This window comes from Medicago sativa, chromosome 3 (assembly GCF_051527215.1).
Source record: "Medicago sativa cultivar Bolivia chromosome 3, Bolivia_mono, whole genome shotgun sequence".
Taxonomy (NCBI): domain Eukaryota; kingdom Viridiplantae; phylum Streptophyta; class Magnoliopsida; order Fabales; family Fabaceae; genus Medicago; species Medicago sativa.
Window position 1 is genome coordinate 72,855,827 of NC_140751.1, and position 19,700 is coordinate 72,875,526.

Genomic DNA, 19,700 nt, shown 5'->3' on the forward strand with positions numbered 1-19,700 from the left:
TGTTCTTTGCAAGTAGAAGTTTTACCGTCTTCTTCATTCGCACGACTTACGTAAATGATGTTGATTTCACAAAAATAAGGAAAAACAAATATGAGTTAAATTTTGAGGCACATTTAATTCTTTTCTTTTATTTTTCGATTGACCAAGCAATCACTCTCTCTAACATAACATTACAATAAGGATGATCATAAACTTCAACTAATATTAAGATTAACATGGTTGCATGATAGAACTTGCCGTAGTTTCGAACAATTTTTTTACGTACTATTCACATATTAAGATGGTGCGTGATAGAACTACACAATTTTTTCGTCGTATTTAGTCTTTAACGTTAACTCACTTGGTTAAATGACACTTAGGACATCATGTGCATGCCTTGTTGCATGAACAAATTCAAACAACAAAACGCTGAAAATATCAATTAAAATGACTTAAATGAAGAATGAATTTGAAGGATCTATTGTAATTTGTATCTCTTGCTCCTCCCTTTCTTCTTTGCCCATCTTTTCATCTTTATTTCTTCGTCTCTCTCTCTATGTACTTCGTCTTCCCCTTTCTTATTCATTTTTCTCTATTTCCTCTCTTTAAGAGGGAAACTACTCCAAGAAGATGGATGAAAATGTTGTTGACCATATTTTGGTAAACAGAAGATCTCTAGGTGCTGTTATAAATGACAGAAGAATTTGGTAACTGAATCAGCTGACACTCAAAGGAAAGCAGCTTATGAACTTGGGTTACTTGCAAAATCTGGCCTGGATAATAGATGAATTATAGCGAAGTCTGGGGAAATTCCCTTTCTAGCGACACTATCAGGCTCCCATGATCCAAGAATAAAGGAACATGCATTGCAGTAACAACCTTGTTTACCTTATCTATCTTTGACAACAAGATTTTGATAATGGCAGCAAGAGCTACAGAAAATATAATAGAAGTTCAAGAATCAGGAAAGACATAGGGAAGGAAAATTCAATAATTCTCTTACTAGGTTGTGCAAAGAAGAAGGTGAAGTTGTGGCAACGCGACTATTGCCAAATGCAAGGAGCATTCGTTCTTTTCAAAGTTTGGCTTCTGATGGTTTTTTGAGAGCTCAAAGAAAGGCTGATGCATTGCTCCACTTGCTCGATAGGGGCTACTGCTCATAACCTCATTATTTTGTTTGATAACAGTGGCAGAGTGTGTAATCATGGCATTATAGATGCAGAGGTGAGCTGCTTATTTTTTGAATGAGTGGTATACAATAAAACCATACTTGGAATTTTACGTCCAATAATTGCTTTTAGGATTTATGATTACTTGAGGAAATGTAATTGAAATTTTCAAGAAACCAAAATTACCAAAGTAGATCAATATCAAAAGCAGTGTCTATATTATATTTATACCTCTATATTTACGTTGCTTTAACCGATTCTATGGTGTACATGAAAAATCAGTTGATAAATTTGGAGAGCATAATCCCCAGACCTACTAAAAATTTATATCTTCATTTAAAGTTATTTCACAACTGGAATAGTTAAAATGACATTCAAACACATGAACTTGGCGACTTACAACAGAAAATGGGTTACACGAACTTGTGAATATTTGATGGATCTCAAAGAAGAGCATCCCTTAATAATGAAAGAGACTTGCAATTAATGAAATGTATCCATTGCTTGCATTCCTCTCAATTTTACAATATTAGTTACACTGAATCAACCCAATAATATAATTACAGGAAATGAAAAACTCGGATTTTACAAATATATTACAACAAAAGTCTAAAACAACCTAACGTCGCAAAGGTTGAACTTCTGTTCAACCTGTCATTTTAGTAGTAGAAATTATTATAGGCGAGCTCCAACATCAACTGTGAACCATGATTCACGCAGCAGACATCTGATGTGGTTAGTGGTCTATGATTCTACTAATTCTAGCTTAATGTGAGAACCTTCTATCTTGTAATCCCAGTGCCAGCTTCCACTGTCCATCATACCCTTTTCAATCGGATCTAACTGGATTGCTAAACCTGAATTAATGGAAACAGTGATTCATGTTAAATCGGAAACTTTTTATGACAGCAAAAACAAGAGACCAAGTATTACAAAAATAACTTGCTCCTAACGATCATGATAAAGCAACGGTTAAGAGACCTGGGCTTCCTGGCATGATCTTCAATTTGTATCCATCTGGAACTTCAAATACATGATTTCCCTGTATCGGTAAAATAACAATAAAAATATTTTAGTTTATATGAAATATTCACAATAATTTACTAAAACAAAAAGTTTATTTCATTTATTTTTAGGTAACATAATTAAAAGAGTGATAAGCATCTTTGTTATGAGACTGCAGCTTTTCAATATTCTTGTACAGGTGAGTAGGTGACTACTAGGTCGGTTTGATGGTTTAAAAACTGTAACATAGTGAGTTTTTATGAACTAGGAGGGAATGCTTCATATCAAAATTTAGAAAATTAAGTGTTCCATCGCTAAAAGGTAATGTTTTTTTGGAGAAGATAATATGTTTTGGTCATCTTACTATGCATATCCATATATCAATTACTAGCAAATCTGTATGGATCAAATGACAACTCTTTTTGATAACTTGGGATGAAACAGTCAGACCCAATGTGTGGGTGGTATTGTATTTGAGACTTGCATCTAAAATTTGAAAAAGAAAATAAAATCCGAAATAAAATTAACCTGTAAGACAACATCAGTAGCTTCAAATTCAGCATTTCCATGCAGTATGATCTGCAGCACCTCAGACCTTTTCACATCATGTTTCCAATACACATTTCCACCATAACTCCAATCAATTCCCTCGTTCAACACCTTGACATTCTGCAATTTACATCTTCCACACCTAGCAAAGTAACAAGAAGCTCACAATTTAAAATATTTTTTACCGAAGGCTAGGGATCAGGAGGCAAGATCAATGTAATACAGGATCACAGCACTTCTTATTGATATAGGCAGCACGGTACCTTTGCCCATGATGCAGTATGGATTCACCACTCTCATCAATCTTCATTGAGCCCATAACATTTTCGGCTATTATGACCAGGCTTCCATTGACCTGGAATAAAGGGTCAAGTCACAAACATCAGCCCGTTACCTTATCAACTCAATGCCATAAGTTAACAAAATCTATTTGAGAAGTTGAACCTGAACATTCCGCCAAAAGAGCTCTGCAACCTCTATTTGTAACTCAGATCCCTTCGATATGGAACCACCGTAAAACTGTCACAGCAAAGAATAACAAAATAATTGTGATCTTTGTTTCTATAAATGGTTATCAACATAATTCACACTCATAAAACTGTCATGTTTTAACCAAATATTAATATAGCATTAACGAAAGGACTAAATCCAAATATTATGGGAATCGGATTCTGTAAAAAAAAAAAAAATTAACATTCAGATCATGACATACGCGTTACAACACTTTATGGATGGAGACCAGAAACACAACCTATTTAATTATCATGCTAAATACAACATCATCAACGGGACAAATGTGTCATAATGCTCGTTTAATGTACATGTCAGGGGTACTTGTTTTGACACGTTTATAAGTAAAACTTGAAACCAAATGTTTTATAAAGACAGAACACGTTTACAAATTAAACTCAATTAATTTTTCATAATTGCAAACATGGTTGAAAACAATGAAATTATTGATAAATAACATAATATGTAATATTACTTTTTGTCTGGTGACTTCCCAAAGAGGACCAAGAGCAGGATGAAGAAGGATAAGAAATGGTGGTCCTGAATAAACGTAGTTCTCATCAGCTTCAATCTGCGCCAGAGAGAAAACATGACATAAATTAACTCAATGTAGCAATAAAGATAATTATCCTTTTTTTTTTTTTTGCAAAGGATGATTATCCACCTTTTAGAAACTTGTATGCATTACTAAACGAACTTAAAAGATTAAAACGCTCGGCAATATCTGAATATCATACTGTAATATGGAATTATACCCAACCAAATTAATTTATACATAAAATACAATGGTGTGCATATCTATACCTCAGGAAGTTTTATATCACATGGTGAAAGAAGATCATGAGCGTTTCTTAATATATCCAATAGAGCACCATCAGGTGTCTGCATATAAATGGCAAATAGATATTTAGAATAAGAACAACCGTCACTGACACATTCAAGATATAAATTGCAAGTTTTATCTAGGCAAATATTTGAGGAAATTAAAAATAATCCTAATAATTCAAACACCATCTAGTGCGGTTCTCCAACTTTAAACATGGTTCTAAAACATAGCAGTAGGATACTCTTTAATAACTGTTAAGTAAAGTGAGCTCTAATCCAGGTATGCTGGAAAATAACTAGTGCAAACCTCAGAAAAAGAGGCTAAAAAGATGAGATATAAGAGTACAAGGACAGTACAGAGATTAAAATCGAATCAACGCGATGGAAGATCATATGTATCAGTGCTTAGCTATCCCAGACATTAAAAAGATACTTCATACATGATTAGTAAGTCAAACCTGGCGTAAAGACTTGTCTCCATGTCTTCTTTTTTTTTTAGCAGATGAGGTAACCCTTCTCCGCTCATTATATACAATAAATGTATCTAGCTCATCTGCTCATAAATATATAACAAGGGTTTTGTCAAGATCACTCAAATGTGAAAGGAGAAGATATGTTTTGTCATATGAAAAAAGCACATACCTTCCACACCATTATAGCACCTAGATGAATATGAATTGAAATAATTGTCTGCTATATTTTGCATTGTGCACTCCAGTCTGCCACCAGAGACGCTGGCAAATTAAAAAGCAAAAAGGGATGAGTAATATACACAGTGTGTTAACATTTCATTCACGGGAAAAGGTAACTTAGAGAATCTTTGACGCATACAGAATAATTGAAGAAACTGTAAATCTACCCTTACCAAACACCACTAAGTAATGAACAGAATAGTAGATAACCATTAAAGAGAATGTAAAGATGGTTTATATTTCTAAGCCAGGAAAGGAAACCCATTAATTTCAGCTTGTGGTTGTCATTTATTCAAAATCAGAAACTCCTACTCAGACTGTTATTGGTGTTGTATAAAGTAGCTACTGCTGTGATTAAACATGTATCTCTATTTTTAAATTCAGAAAAAAGTTTCTTCAGATAAAATATAATTTTCAGTTAATGCCAATTTAATCAATAAAACCAAGAAAGTAGATATAATAACAATGAGAAATTTATAGGGAAAATGCATACCTACAATGTCTTCCAAACTGATCTACATAATTTATTGTCTTTTTTGTATTTAACACCATTCCTGGTATACTATTCACATTCTTACTTGATCCAACAAGCTCCGCAGATGGTAAATCAACATATAAGATGTTTGTATTAGCTGGAAACTCTGCCTGCAAACTTGATTGTAGAAATAAAGTTATTTGGATTGTGTAGTCAAATTAGAAAGGCTAAAATACGGAAAGAATAAAAAGATAAATTTAAACCTTCACCATGAAACAAACTAACACTAACCTTGAGCAAAAAAAATAACTCCCCATTTTCAACATATAAGATTAGAAGAAATGCAAACAAAAGATCCAGATAGGCAATTGAACCATCTTTGGAGGTTGGATTGGGTTTTTTAATCCAATTGTTAATTATCCTGATCTAGGAACCTATCTCTGGTTCATGACTACAAATGAATGTATTACTGTTCTGTTAATTATAATCCAATTGTTAATAAGATGTATGACATTCTTGATAATAAGTTATTAACACATGTTTTGGATACTGTATTCTTAATATCGAAGGTATTCATTTATACGTGTCTCACTATAAGGATAATATAGCTTATACATTCCAAATAATTTGAAGCAGTGCAATATATCAGAGAATTTTAAAACCAAATTTGAATGTCTTAATTTAGTTTAGATGATGAAAGGTCAAATCACATTCCACGAGATGGATGAAATATTGAAATCATGTGCAGGAAAATCATGTACCTTTTTGGAAGAGATCCATTAGTAATCCCAAACTTGTCGAATTCAGTGTATTCAATGCAAGAAACGCCGTATTCCCAGTTGCCATCTGGACATTTCTTCTCCATCAGTACATTAATTCCTTCTGTTGCACCTGAGACACGGTCACAGGATGCGAACCCCAGTTTCTGTTATACAGGCACAGTTAATAAGTGCAGTAAATCTTATTCAACTTGCGATTTCAGACTGTTTTATTGAATAAATTTTACAGATTGCATCATTCGTTTTTATTAGGATATATTGGGATATTTCATAGAGTGTAATGCAACATAGGACAGAACAAAAATGTAATGAAGTAATCAAGCCATTGGATAGAATGAAAAAATAATGTTAGTTGCATGCAATTTCCTCCAGATTGGAAGAAGGAAAAGGTTGGAAGTTGGATAGAAAGGATTGAAATGATTTCCATTATGTTATGTTATTAAACTCGATGTAATCATCAACTTGGTCAAAGTAATGACTCCATGTTAGTTCCAAATTTTTTAAAAATTATAACAAGAGTACTCACTATCTTGCCAAAGCGATTTTTTCGTAATTAAGTGTATATATTAAAATTAGTGCATATATACTAAATGCGAAGTGTTGCATAGTGGCTTAATATGCTGCTCTCACAATTAGGTATGTAGGTTTAGTTCCTGCTGGACTAAATGGAAATTTTTAACAAAGATAGCAAATTGATCCAGGGTCGTTTTGACTGATCAACCTGGTTCAGGCTGTTCTAGCTGACTTGATTAGTACTTAACCCAGTTTGACAACTTCAACTTTCGCACCATTGACCAGATCAGCCATAAGTCCCAAGTTCCACTCTATTCTATTTTTGATAATCCAGACAATGAAACCTAATATCATAACATTATTTTCCATTTTGCCCCCACTTCATTCCATTTCTTTCCTTTAATCCAAAGATAATATTAGAGTTCTTGAAACATGAGAAAGTAATAATTAGGTATAATGCCACATGGAAATCATGCATTTAAAGGATGTATGTAAGCAATATATTTTATTTGTTGCTTCACCCAAATTTCATACAAAATGATTTTTTTTTATCATAAACAATTATAATTAAAGACGATGACACATTATTCATTCATTTATTATAATATGTTCTCATCCCTGTCAACTTTAAGAAGGAATGGAAAAGAATGAATTATCAATTAAAACTTCTACCTTTCCTTGACGCAAACCGATCCCTGCTAAGGCCAGGAGGGTTACATCTGTAGCTGCCACAACATTACTGCAAGGCCAACAGTATCAGTGATTTGTAAAAACAAGTTTTTCTACTAACTAGAAAACTAAAAAAGCAAACACTTGAGATATCAATAACGACGGACCTGACTTGGCGCACAGTTGCACCTTTTCTTCCTTGACAAAAAAACCATTTGAAGATGCCTTTGTCATGGGCAAGTTTCCATATGACACCATGACCACCAGGCTTGCTCAAGGGACTGAACGGTTTAGTGACCAACCACTGCCCATCTTCTGCACCGACAACCGGAACAAGAGGCTGCCAATTCACAAATTAGATCTTTAGATATTGTCAAAATAAGATTATCCCTTCTGAAAAGCAATTGTATAGATTTATATAAAACCTGCTCAAAAAGTTGGAAAGTTGATCGACCTCTTCCAAACCAAGAGAGTGTTTCGCACAGGGAAGTGATGTGTTTGTGGTTATTCTTTGCTGAACTTGTCATTATTGCAACAGGGGTGATACATTGTTTTCCATATAACTTGAAGTACAAGAATTCTCTAGCCTTGAAAGGTGAAACAGCAGAATTAGTGCTCATCACAAATTACTATTAATCTTGTCTTGTTTTTATTATCAATTATTGAGCATATAAAGTGCTATTAAGTGTTTGATAATTGCAGATCTAATACCTGAAGATCTCTTATAAGACCTTCCAACAAAGTCCTCCCACAAAACGGCAGCATTGCAGCAGGCAGGCATTCACCAGTGCTAGGATCAACTAAATCAAGTCTGTCTGCAGAGCCTCCCAAAGGATAAATTTCACCCAGGTCTGGCAAACCCTAGAAGGACAAGATCTTATTATTCCCTGTATGTATGAAGCATATGTAGCTAAATGCATATTATGAACCAGGTAATGCAATTATAACAACCTCTATACCCCATAGAGCGGCTTGAGATGCATACTCCGTACTTTCAGAAAGGTCAAGCCCAGTCGGGGCATCGATTCCCAAAATTTGGCCTTCTTTCACTTCGTGCATGTGCTGAGACCAGTTTGTATTCTTCCGGTCAACCAATTGTTGGACAATAAGTTCCAGAACCATAATCTGATAACTGCAACGTATTAAGTTGAGCAAACAAATGAGCAGATATATATTGATCACTAATACCTAAACCACTTCTGCCCTTATTAGAACCAGTTCATAACATGCAAAGTATAACTTCTCTGTGAAGTTGAAGTAATATATATTGTCCGAATGACAAAAGCTCAGATATTAAGAAGACTTCACTTTGTTCGAACGACACATAACAGTGGGAATGGACAGGAAACTTCTTGCGCTTTAAATTCCCTTGCAAACTAACTATTCTATCTCACATGGTGAATTCATTAACACTTGAGAACTTAAGAGAGACAAAGCTCCTTTTTTTTTTTCCAATTCATTCAAGACAGCACGAGTCTTTATTTAAAGAGTGAAGACCCAATTCAGTCTCTCACAATTTTCTCGCGACCCATTTTAGACCCTGGCAAAAAAATAAACCCAAATTACTCCGTGCCATTTTTTCATATTGGGGACAAATAGTCCCTGACTCATTATATCAGAGTGACTAATTTGACCCCTGTATGAAAATGTCATGGATTAATTTAGATTTAATTTTTGTCGGGGACTAGATTAGGCCGCGAGATAAATGTGAGGGGCTGAATTGGTCTTCACTCTTGAAAGAAAACACATTTCTTTTCTCTCTTCCACTATCGGGATTGGTTTGTAAACCCAATTCGGATTCCCAGTTGGTTTTAAATAAAGGTCCACAACCTCAATCTAAGCCATAACATAATAGTCTTGATGTTGTCGCATTAGCCGCATTTAACAGAAATTCTCCACAATATCAAGGATTGCACCACATAACTCCAACCATTGCCACTATTAAAGAACCTTGGTTCCCGTATAATTGGAGTGGAATTAAAAGAATTAAAATTTAAATAGTTATATTATGTACTTTTATAGTTATGTTCGATATCTTTATAATCTAAACTATTTTCAGCTTAATTATTAATGTGTTTATAAACAAGGAATGTGAAGAAACTGACCCAATCACTCCTCCAATGCAATCATAGAACCTCTCAACTTGCGCCAACGTCTCTAACAACTTATTCAACTCCCGAATTTCATGATCCTCCAAACCCATCCCAAAACCACCACCAGAATTTCCATTACCAGAATCCATCTTCTCAATCATCTTCGCCAGAGCATAAAACGCACTCTTCACCGAACCAGAAGCCATCACGGACGACTCCATCTCCGGCATAGTTTCTCCCGAACACAACACATGCTCTTGACCCGCAGCTACCAAACACTTCAACAAAAACAAATTCTCCGAATCCAACCGCAGCGTCGATAAAACCCTAGCTAGTCCAGCATTTCTGGAGGAGGAACCGAAGAAACGTCTCACTCTGTAATCCGCGTTGATGATTCGAAGCTTTTGGTCGAGAGTATCGCAGGCGGCGAGCTTATCACGGAGGGAGGTGAGTCTGGTGATTTCGCGGCGGAAATTGAATCCGGGAGGTGGTGGTGATAATTCCAATGGTTCTGTAGAAATACGTGTCACGTGGCAACATGTTGATGAAGAAGAAGAAGATGAAGATGGAAGAGATAATGATTTTGAGAAAGAGAGAGGTTGTGATTGTGAGTGTGAATCTAGAAGTGAAGGTTTAGAACGAAAAGAAAAGAGAAAACGGTGGTGATTATGGTGAAGAAGTGAAGTGGAGTGAAGCATGGTTTGATTAAAGACTATGTTGTGTTGTGTTGTGTTGTGAGTTAGAATGGAATGATTAATAAGAATATAAGAAGGGGGTGTGAAGATGAATTTGGAGTTTGTTTGAGAGAGAAGTATCAAGAGAAGATGCTATGAGGATATACCGTGAAGGAGGAGGAAGAAGTGCTTATTAGCCGGGAATGATTTTCATGTGGGGTTGTTTGTGGCTCTTATATCTTCTCTTCACTTTTTGGATTGGCTAAGCTTATTTTCTATTTTCCGTTTTATTTATCATTTATTATACTCATATTTTCTCAATGTCCACACAAACAAAATTTACTTCTTTCGTTACAAGTTTAAAAAATTTAGGTAATAACTTTGTCTAAAGCATTTTTATAATGATAATCATATTTTTATTAAATTAAAATAATCATGTTAATTATTGATGCATTTTCTATCATTATTAATTCATTAAAGTAGAATACGATGTTTTGATAATCGTGTGTAGTAATACTATTGAAAAAATATATTTTTGTTAAGATGACGCTTTTTTTTGAATTTGAAACGGAATGAGTATTGACGGTTTCATAGAAAATTAGGAGAAATTAATATCGGACAATAGATATATATACTCAAAGAGTCAGAGTCTCTGAGTACATCTTAATCGATATTTAAAATTTGGTTCATCATGTTTAAAAATGTAGCTCTTTCGCTAGATTCAATCTTATTGACCGCCGGTGTTAATTTAGTTCTTAATTGAGAACTAAGTTATTTCGATGAGTCCACATTTTCGACCTCAACAAAAGGTAACAATAGTGTGAATAGATTGGATCACCAAAAATAAAAATGCAATTTATAATAATATAATTCTGAATTATAATTCTTAATTAATAACAATAAATTGCTAATTAACAAAATTTCACAGCTAAATAATAAATTTGTTCGTAGCTACCCCATAACTAATTTCATCATCTTCATCTTCATCTACCATAAACCGTATAATGGGGTAGGCACATAAAAGAAATCGCCAAAAGAGATGAAAATTGCTTTTTTGACATACAAAAGTTCACAACGACACATGAAAATTACCTACAAGCCCCTAGTGGCAATTTACTGCCGCTCATATAACCGGTAGCAGCCAACTGCCGTTGGCCCCAGCGGCAGTTATCTGTCGTTCACACCTGTAAACAGAACCAGCGCAACCTGCAATTTTTTTCCACCCATTTTGGCCTGTTTGTACCTGTAATTTCAAACGGCAATTCCGCATGAAATCAAACCGAAACAACAACATCCAGCAATCACAAACATCAACATTTCATAGTTTATCAATTATTCGGTAACATTACACAAAACCGATAATGCGTTAACATTTCACAATTGTTTGAAATTCGTCAAATTTTCCACATTATGCAACACATTACACGTAAAGTACATTAATTTATAATAAATGCGAAACTCAAATATATTGATATATATATATATATATATATATATATATATATATATATATATATAATTTGTTAAAGGTTAGTTGCATATTAGCCAAAAGAGGTGGTCATTACATTATATATCCCAAAAAATACATCGGCGCATATCGACCAAAAAACGGATTAACACCGACCAAAAAGTGTCATATTTCATCTAATAAAAGTAAATCATCTAAATGTTCCAGAACATCTTCAAATTCTTCGTTTGCTTTAACCGGAGTGTCATTCAACAAAATAGGATTGTCTTGATTTGTTGGTTTTTTTGGTGAAACCGTTCTCTCTTTTAACTCAATCTCTATGAGTGTTCGGAAACGGTCGTGTTGATCCAAGAATTCACCATCCCATGTTGCCGCCTCATTGCTCATGTGATTTCTCCACTCTCTGGATGATGGAGGTAGTGGGCAACCATCTTTCAACCAAGAAGGACAAAATGATTTGGGATTAAACCAAGGCAAATCATGTTGCTTTTTGGGTTAACCGGAGGCCAACCTCTAAGTGGGAAAAAAGTCTCGGAGACTCCAATATCAAGGGTAGTCATCTCTACCACCAGCCTATTATAACAAGATGCAACGAGGTGTCCCATATCCGGCAATGTCAACCATTTATTAGGAGGTGCAAAACTACTAGCATTTTTGGGAGGATGCAATCCATCCAAGATGTAGTTATAACGGCGCTTGCTCGCATATATCTCGATGTATTTGTTCCTATGCTCTTTCAACTCTTTAATAAGTGCTCTCCGCACCATAACCAGACTTTCTTCCGTCAAACTCACAGATTCGACTATAGCCCTAAACCCACAATGTCCATCGCCAATAACATCCACAATTCCCTCAATGTATGGTCTCAGAAATTTTGTCATGTGATACATAGGACTTGATAGATCATAATGTCAGTTTTGCCAACAGTAGTTAACTACTGCTGGAGGCTCTAACGTAATTTACTTATGTCAAAATGACGTTTTTTAAGTCAGAAAAGCAAATTTTATCATTATGTGGGCTGCGACCTAATAAAAGATTGAACATATAAAATTGAATAAAATTTTTAAAACAAAAAAATCGAATAAATAATAATATTGGACTTTTATGAGTCCAAATTAGATTTAAAAAAAAAAAAAAAAAAAAAACTAAGAAAGTATTGAATTAGGCCGCGTCTCTCAAATTTGGTTCAATTAGATCTTATCGGGTTTTCGTTTCAAAGCCCAATCTCTCTCTCTCTCTCTCTGAAAAGCCCAAGATCTCGCTTCCGCCACTTCCGCAGCTCGGTTCCGAGCTTCCGCTCCCGGCACCGCCGTTCCGCGTTTCCAGATTCAGATTCAGTTGACTTATATCTGGTAGATCTCAAACACAAACTTTCTGATTTGTTAATTTTTTTTCAGAATTTTCTTCATCTGAATCCTTGAAATTGTGTCTAAGTAATTCTTCATATTTTTAACTTTCACGTTTGTGTTGGTAGAGTTAATACGAGTTAATCTTTGAAACTAGTAAGAACGATCGCGGGTTGCATTTTTTCTTTTTTAATCTATTTATTTATGAGTTCAATCAGTTTTGCATGATCTTTTATTATGTCATTTGCGAACTCTGGGTGCTTGTGATCTATATAATCTGTTACATTACATGGAGTCATGGACTTGATCTATTTTACTGTTGGGTTTTTCGTTCTTATTCAACTGGGCCTATCCGACAAAACGTTGCTGCAATGAATTAGAATGCAGTTTTTGTGTTTACGATATAGTTGTACAGGAAATGGATTAGAATGTAGTGTGTTTAGGATATAGCAGCTGAAGAAACCATTTTCTGATAATAATATTCTTTAGATTTCTTATTTGCTCTTTTGATTTTGGTTTATGTGTATGAATTGATACCATCTTGTTTTGATTGGATTTATTTTCTTAATGGATGAAAATATTGAATTTGGAGTTGCTCTCTTTTGATATATATGCAATATTATCTTTTGATTTGGTAATTAACCAATAGTTGATAATGCACATATTTATACTCTTTTGAAGAGAGTTATTTAATTTTACATAAGTTTGATCCAAAAATATTAGTGGATAGTTTCTATTTTCTGGTATAATGAGCTTGATCACCAAGGTAATGGACAATGAGGCCAACATATATACATAATATATTAGTATCCTAAATTAAAAGCTCACACTATACTTACCAAACAATAGATAATTATTGTTAAACTGTATGCATAGATTCAGAATGGTAAGTTGTTAGTTATTAATGTTCAGTTCCTTGTTTATTCTTTTCATTATTTTATGGGGTTGTGCCTTGCTCATTGACCGTTGAACCCTAAATTTGACTAACAATACTAGACCATTGTTCATGTTTTATTTTGACTGAACAACCAATTTTGTCTCTCACAATATTGTGTACAAATCAATTATAACAGAGGGATTAATTTGTCCTCAATATGAACATGAATATATTAGTAATTTGGTATAGGCTGGGATATAGTCAGTGAGTAAATGGGAATCCAAGTTGTACATCAACTTTTTTCAATAACATTTTGACTGTGATATCTATGTCTGCATTTTTAACCTTGTTTGCACTTGTTCTACATACAATAGATAATTAACCTGTCCGGCCATGAAGTAATAACTATGCTATTCCACATTTCAATTGCACAAATTTTCTGAATTTATTGTATATGCAATTCTGTTCAGCTGATTTATAATGGTTGATGAAGATGGATTCTATTGTCAATTTTGCTGCCATATAATCTAAAGTACATGTTTGATATAATTACACATGAAGCTCCATAATCCGTGTTTGTATTTGCTGATAGTTTGTTGGATTCTTTTATATGTTTTCTGTATTCCATAATCCGTGTCTTACTATCATTGTTAGTAGTCATCGTAGATATTATTCAAGTCAAATTTGCTTAGTTTTGGTTAAATATAACTTATTTTATGGCAATTGTTGCAGGCATATGGCAGTAGAAGAAGGTTAACTTCTGTGCTTTCCAAGGTTTTCCACAGCTTGATATTGCCCTTATTTCCAAGTTCTACAAAGCTAAAAAGGTAAGGGTTATACGAGCACATGCATTCTGCTATGGTTGTTTTCTGGGCACATTTTGACTATTACTTCAGTGACTTCTATGTGAAGCATGTAACCCTCAAGGGTTATTTTATATTGCATGTGTGGGCACATTTTTTTGTGAAATGATTTACTGTGTTCATTTGAATCATTATATGTGTGTGATCATGTGCATATTTAAGGAAAGTTGATGCATTGCATTTGGGATTTAGCTTAAATTTTAGCTAGCAAGTATTAACAACATAAGTCTAGCATAAATTTCTCAACTGACATTAGTGTTTATAGAATTGTTTGGAAAAAATATCATAAGATCTTATGAGCTCTCTTCTAAATTCCTACTGCACTATAGTAAATCTTAAGGGCTACATTTGCGAATAGTAAACCAAAATATACACCTGGATACTATAAATAACGAATTTTTGGTATTACTACCACTACTATCGTGTCTCTGGGCCTTGTTATTTTTCTTTGACAATCAAATATGCAAGTTCAGTGCCATATGTGCATGGTTTATTCATCTTATGTTATTAATTAGTATACTTTGATGCGTAAATCACATGCTTTATTTGAATTTATTTGTTTGTGCTTTGGATGTTCTGTATTATTTTTCATTATTTATTTCCAAATGTGGTATATGTTTAATTGTTTATGCTAATTTAAATCCTGTATTATTTTTTTTTCATGTGAGGATTTATAGCTTGATTCCTCACTTAATTGTAACTGTAAATGACCATTATTAATTATTTTTTTTTTTTTTTTGGGTAAAGCAGGAGAGGATATACTGACAGGATGGCTACCCTTGAAGAAGGTGAAGTAGCTATGTCCCCTGATGTAAAAGATGAGACGATCAATGTCGACAAGATGGATGTCTTTGAAGAAGACAAATTAGCGGTGACCCATGATGTAAAACAAGAGCTAAATGGTACTGACTCTCAACCTAGCAATGATCTTGTAACCCAGGCTACTGGTGGTGATGCAAATGTGTTGGACAATGCCAAAGAATGTCAGAAAAATGAGCCAGAGATTTCTGAATCACTACCCAAAAACCAAGTCGGCGATCAACTTGGTGATTCAAAAGCTACTCTTGACAAGTCTACCACTGAGGCACCACCCAGCATCCATGTGGTCGATTCTGAGGCATTGCCAAACAAAGGTGTGGTTTGTTCTGAAATGCAGACAAGTAATGATGTGGCTGTATCTGAAACACAGCACAGCAATGAGGATGCGGTACCTGAAGCACAGCACAACAATGAAGGGGTAGCTTTATCTGAAGCACAACACACAAATGAGGAGGTTGCATCGGAAAATCAGCACAACAATGAGAGGGTGCTTGCATCTGAAACACAGCCCACTGATGAGACTATTATCTGTGAAGCACAGCACAACAATGAGGAGGTTGTATCTGAACCACATTGTGATGATGAGGTGGTCATGTCTGAAGCACAGCCCATCAGTGAGGTGGTAATGTCTGACTCACAGCAGAACAATGTGGTCTTATCTGATTCGCAGCCGAGCAGTGAGGTAGTTTTTTCTGACACACAACCCAATATTGAGACTGTCATGTACGAGGCACAAATCAGTAATGAGACCGTATTGCATGAGGCGCAAATTAGCGATGAAGCCGTCATGCACGAGGCAGAAATCTGCAATGATGGGGTTGCATCTGAAGCTCGGCCTGAGAATGAGTTAGCCAATTCTACAATGGATCCCAACAATCAGCTATCCCATCAAGAAATTCTTGATAATCATCAGTTCACAGACAGTCATAACACAGATGACAGACCAATACCCCACAATCACTTGCAAGAGTATGATACGCATCCGAACAGTCATCTGGACAATCATGAGGCACTGGACAACCATCAGTTGCCTAACTCTGAAACACTCTCGCCTGATCAGCTAGCCAATTCCCAAATGATGTCTCATTATGACCTGGCAAATAATGAAACACTTCACAACAATCAGCTGGTAAGTTCTCAAGCACACTATGAGATAGTCAATGCTAACAATTTTCCCAGCTATGAAATAGTAAATGCTGAAACTCAGCCAAACAATGAAGAGCATACCCCAGAGACACAGCCAAGTAAGAGGAGGAAAAAAAAGTCTATAGTCTGGGAACACTTTACCATAGAAACAGTTAGCGCTGGATGTAGAAGGGCATGTTGCAAGGAATGCAAACAAACTTTTGCCTACAGTACTGGTTCAAAAGTTGCTGGTACCAGCCACCTTAAACGGCACATTGCCAAGGGGGCCTGCCCAGCTCTTCTGCGTAGTTTGGATCCAAATCAGCATGCCCCATATACCCCACGTTCAAGGGGAAGTGGTGCTAGTAATGCTAGCAATACACCAAAACGACGATACAGAACCGCCAGCACACCTTACATAATTTTTGATCAAGATCGTTGTCGTCATGAGATTGCTAGGATGATCATTATGCATGATTACCCCCTTCACATGGTTGAGCATCCAGGATTTGTTGCATTTGTCCGAAATCTGCAACCCCAGTTCAACATGGTGACCTTTAATACTATTCAAGGAGACTGTGTCGCAACTTACTTGACGGAAAAGCAAAACCTTTCAAAATATTTTGATGAGTTACCAGGACGTTTTGGTCTGACACTGGATATGTGGACCTCAAGTCAATCTGTAGGCTATGTATTTATCACGGGACATTTTGTTGATAGTGACTGGAAGTTGCAGAAGAGAATTCTCAATGTTGTGATGGAACCATGCCCTGATTCTGACTCTGCTCTCAGTCATGCTGTATCTGCCTGCATTTCTGATTGGAATTTGGAGGGTAGGCTGTTCACAATTACTTGTAATCAGCCACTTACTGAAGTTGCCCTTGAGAACCTTAGACCTCTACTCTCTGTGAAGAATCCACTTATCTTCAATGGTCAGTTGCTAATTGGACATTGCATTGCCCGTACTTTAAGCAATGTTGCATATGATTTGTTGAGCTCAGCACAAGGCATTGTCAATAAAATCCGGGAAAGTGTGAAATATGTGAAGACTTCAGAATCACACGAGGATAAATTCCTGGATCTTAAGGAACACCTTCAGGTTCCCAGTGAAAAGAGCCTTTTTATTGATGACCAAACCAAATGGAATACAACATATCAAATGTTGGTTGCAGCTTCTGAACTGAAGGAAGTGTTTTCCTGTTTAGACACTTCTGATCCTGATTACAAAGGAGCCCCATCTATTCCAGACTGGAAACTTGTTGAGATCCTTTGCACATACTTGAAGCCCCTTTATGATGCAGCAAACATTCTTATGACAACAACTTATCCCACTGCTATTACATTCTTTCATGAAGTTTGGAAATTACATTTGGATCTATCTCGAGCTGTTAAGAATGAAGATCCCTTCATTAGCGACCTTACTAAACCCATGTACGAAAAGATCGATAAGTACTGGAGAGATTGTAGTCTGGCTTTGGTGATTGCTGTAGTTATGGATCCTCGTTTCAAGATGAAGCTTGTTGAATTCAGTTTCACAAAAATCTACGGTGAGGATGCTCATGCGTTTGTCAAGATTGTTGATGACGGAATTCATGAGTTGTTTCATGAGTATGCAACCCTTCCTCTGCCACTAACACCGGCATATGCAGAAGAAGGAAATGCTGGAAGCAATATGAAGATGGAAGGATCCTCTGGAGGAACTTTGTTGTCAGATAATGGTCTTACAGACTTTGATGCCTACATCATGGAAACTTCTACCCATCAGACAAAGTCTGAATTGGATCAGTATCTGGAAGAATCTCTATTGCCACGAGTTCCAGACTTTGATGTATTAGGTTGGTGGAAGCTAAACAAACTTAAGTACCCCACACTTTCCAAGATGGCCCGAGATATATTGGCTATTCCAGTTTCTACCGTTCCTTCTGACTCTATCTTTGATAAAAAGAGCAAAGAGATGGATCAGTATCGAAGTTCCTTGCGTCCAGAGACAGTGGAGGCACTTGTGTGTGCCAAAGACTGGATGCAGTATGGTGCACCCGAATCTTCAACTGCGCTTGTGAAAATGGAATTCTAGATTTCATGTTGTTGTACACTTGTACCCAGTATGTTGGTAGGTTCTACTGTATTTTACTTTTAGTTTTCTTTTATGCGTTATCTTGTAACATAAGAGTGATTATTTGGTTAATTCGACTTGAATATTAAACTATTATCTAGCTTTTCTTTTAGATGCTAGAACTAGTAAATAGGTCCTACCTTTCCCTAATACAAGTAGTCCTTGATGTGCAGCTCAATCTGATTTGTTCCATCAGGAATCAGCGTAAATTGGAGGTGGCAGCGCAAAAGTTTGTTAGCGCTGCTAATAGAATTCACATTCAGTTTATCTCTGTTCTGATTGTGATTTTGCACACTTTTGCTTTGCCATTGGTTTTTTTATTTGGTGATTTTACTGGGACTGCTCTCGTGGGGTGGAGTACTGTTTAGGGAAAACTATGTGTCTTTGGCAATGCTACTTTATCATTTTTATTCACATACGTGGATGAAGTAGTGCCATGTTTCCAATGAATGTTTTTCGCATGGAAGAAGTTCTTCACTTTATTACTTAATTGCTTAAGCAAAAGTTTAGGACAAGAATTCTCTACATTTGAGGAGGGAAAGTTATCTACTTTCTATCTAGCTCTCTCATCTTTTCCCTTCATATTTCTCTACATTTTCTCTCCTTTTTAAGCATAAAAAGTTTCGGCGTTATTCATACATGACAATAAGATAAATTTACTTGCTTGATATCAACTAACTTTAATATCAATTTGTTTAGTTGAATTGATTTTCACTATTTTCCATTGTGGTATTTCGATTACTGTGTTTATACTTAAATGAAAACCATGTTTATGAGTTTCGTTTTTGTTTGTTTATGACATGAATATGCATTTGTGTATATTTGTAATAGTTTTCGAATAATTTACATATAGTTTTGTAACATAAGGAGTACAGGTTAAGACTTTATTAAAAAAAAAAAAAAAACATACAGGTTAAGACTTAGAGTTTGAAAATGAAGGCTTAATACTGTGGTGTAATTGTCACATTATATAGACTTATCTCATACGGTGCCAGTTAGTTAATTTCATTCTAGAATGACATTCTTATCTCTTTGGGTTAAATGAAGAAGGATTTTTCCAGCTATGCGGGCCTGTTAATACTGATTCCTTTGCTAAGAACAACCTTACATGTAAGGTTTCTGATCCTTTAAGCTCTTGCTCCCCATTGTCATCTGTT

General features: G+C 35.4%; 2 protein-coding genes and 1 pseudogene across 4 annotated transcripts; 1 reads left to right on the plus strand and 2 right to left on the minus strand.

Moving 5' to 3' along the window:
• Positions 1-1,571: 1,571 nt before the first annotated feature.
• Positions 1,572-9,994, minus strand: UGP3 (UDP-glucose pyrophosphorylase 3). The gene is made up of 17 exons (XM_085753542.1): positions 9,271-9,994; positions 8,117-8,297; positions 7,877-8,026; positions 7,591-7,752; positions 7,333-7,505; positions 7,169-7,235; positions 5,966-6,129; positions 5,223-5,381; positions 4,680-4,771; positions 4,496-4,590; positions 4,017-4,094; positions 3,688-3,783; positions 3,147-3,221; positions 2,966-3,057; positions 2,682-2,844; positions 2,130-2,190; positions 1,572-2,005 (listed from the first exon to the last, which is right to left on the minus strand). The coding sequence occupies exons 1-17, from the start codon at positions 9,954-9,956 to the stop codon at positions 1,893-1,895; spliced, it is 2,607 nt and encodes an 868-aa protein (XP_085609668.1). The 5' UTR covers positions 9,957-9,994; the 3' UTR covers positions 1,572-1,892.
• A 1,840-nt stretch (positions 9,995-11,834) lies between these two features.
• Positions 11,835-12,281, minus strand: LOC146939957 (uncharacterized). The gene has a single exon (XM_085749836.1). It carries the CDS (start codon positions 12,279-12,281, stop codon positions 11,835-11,837), a length of 447 nt encoding a protein of 148 aa, XP_085605962.1.
• A 307-nt stretch (positions 12,282-12,588) lies between these two features.
• On the plus strand, positions 12,589-18,636 carry LOC146939958 (zinc finger BED domain-containing protein DAYSLEEPER pseudogene; annotated as a pseudogene). Of its 2 annotated transcripts, none has more exons than XR_015031842.1 (3): positions 12,589-12,752; positions 14,356-14,450; positions 15,234-18,636. The product of XR_015031842.1 is annotated as a zinc finger BED domain-containing protein DAYSLEEPER pseudogene, transcript variant X2 (transcript). The 2 variants fall into 2 exon arrangements; XR_015031841.1 differs by having other exon boundaries at positions 15,237-18,636.
• Positions 18,637-19,700: the final 1,064 nt, after the last annotated feature.

What these genes read in the sequence shown, in the direction of transcription:
- UGP3 (XM_085753542.1), bottom strand. Translation starts at nt 9,956, where the DNA reads ATGCTTCACTCCACTTCACTTCTTCACCATAATCACCACCGTTTTCTC. An exon ending in TCTTTTGGCGGAATGTTCAG is followed by an intron (nt 3,058 to 3,146) that starts GTTCAACTTCTC and finishes CCTTTATTCCAG; the next exon opens with GTCAATGGAAGCCTGGTCAT. An exon ending in CTACTGATGTTGTCTTACAG is followed by an intron (nt 2,191 to 2,681) that starts GTTAATTTTATT and finishes TTACCGATACAG; the next exon opens with GGAAATCATGTATTTGAAGT.
- LOC146939957 (XM_085749836.1), bottom strand. Translation starts at nt 12,281, where the DNA reads ATGACAAAATTTCTGAGACCATACATTGAGGGAATTGTGGATGTTATT.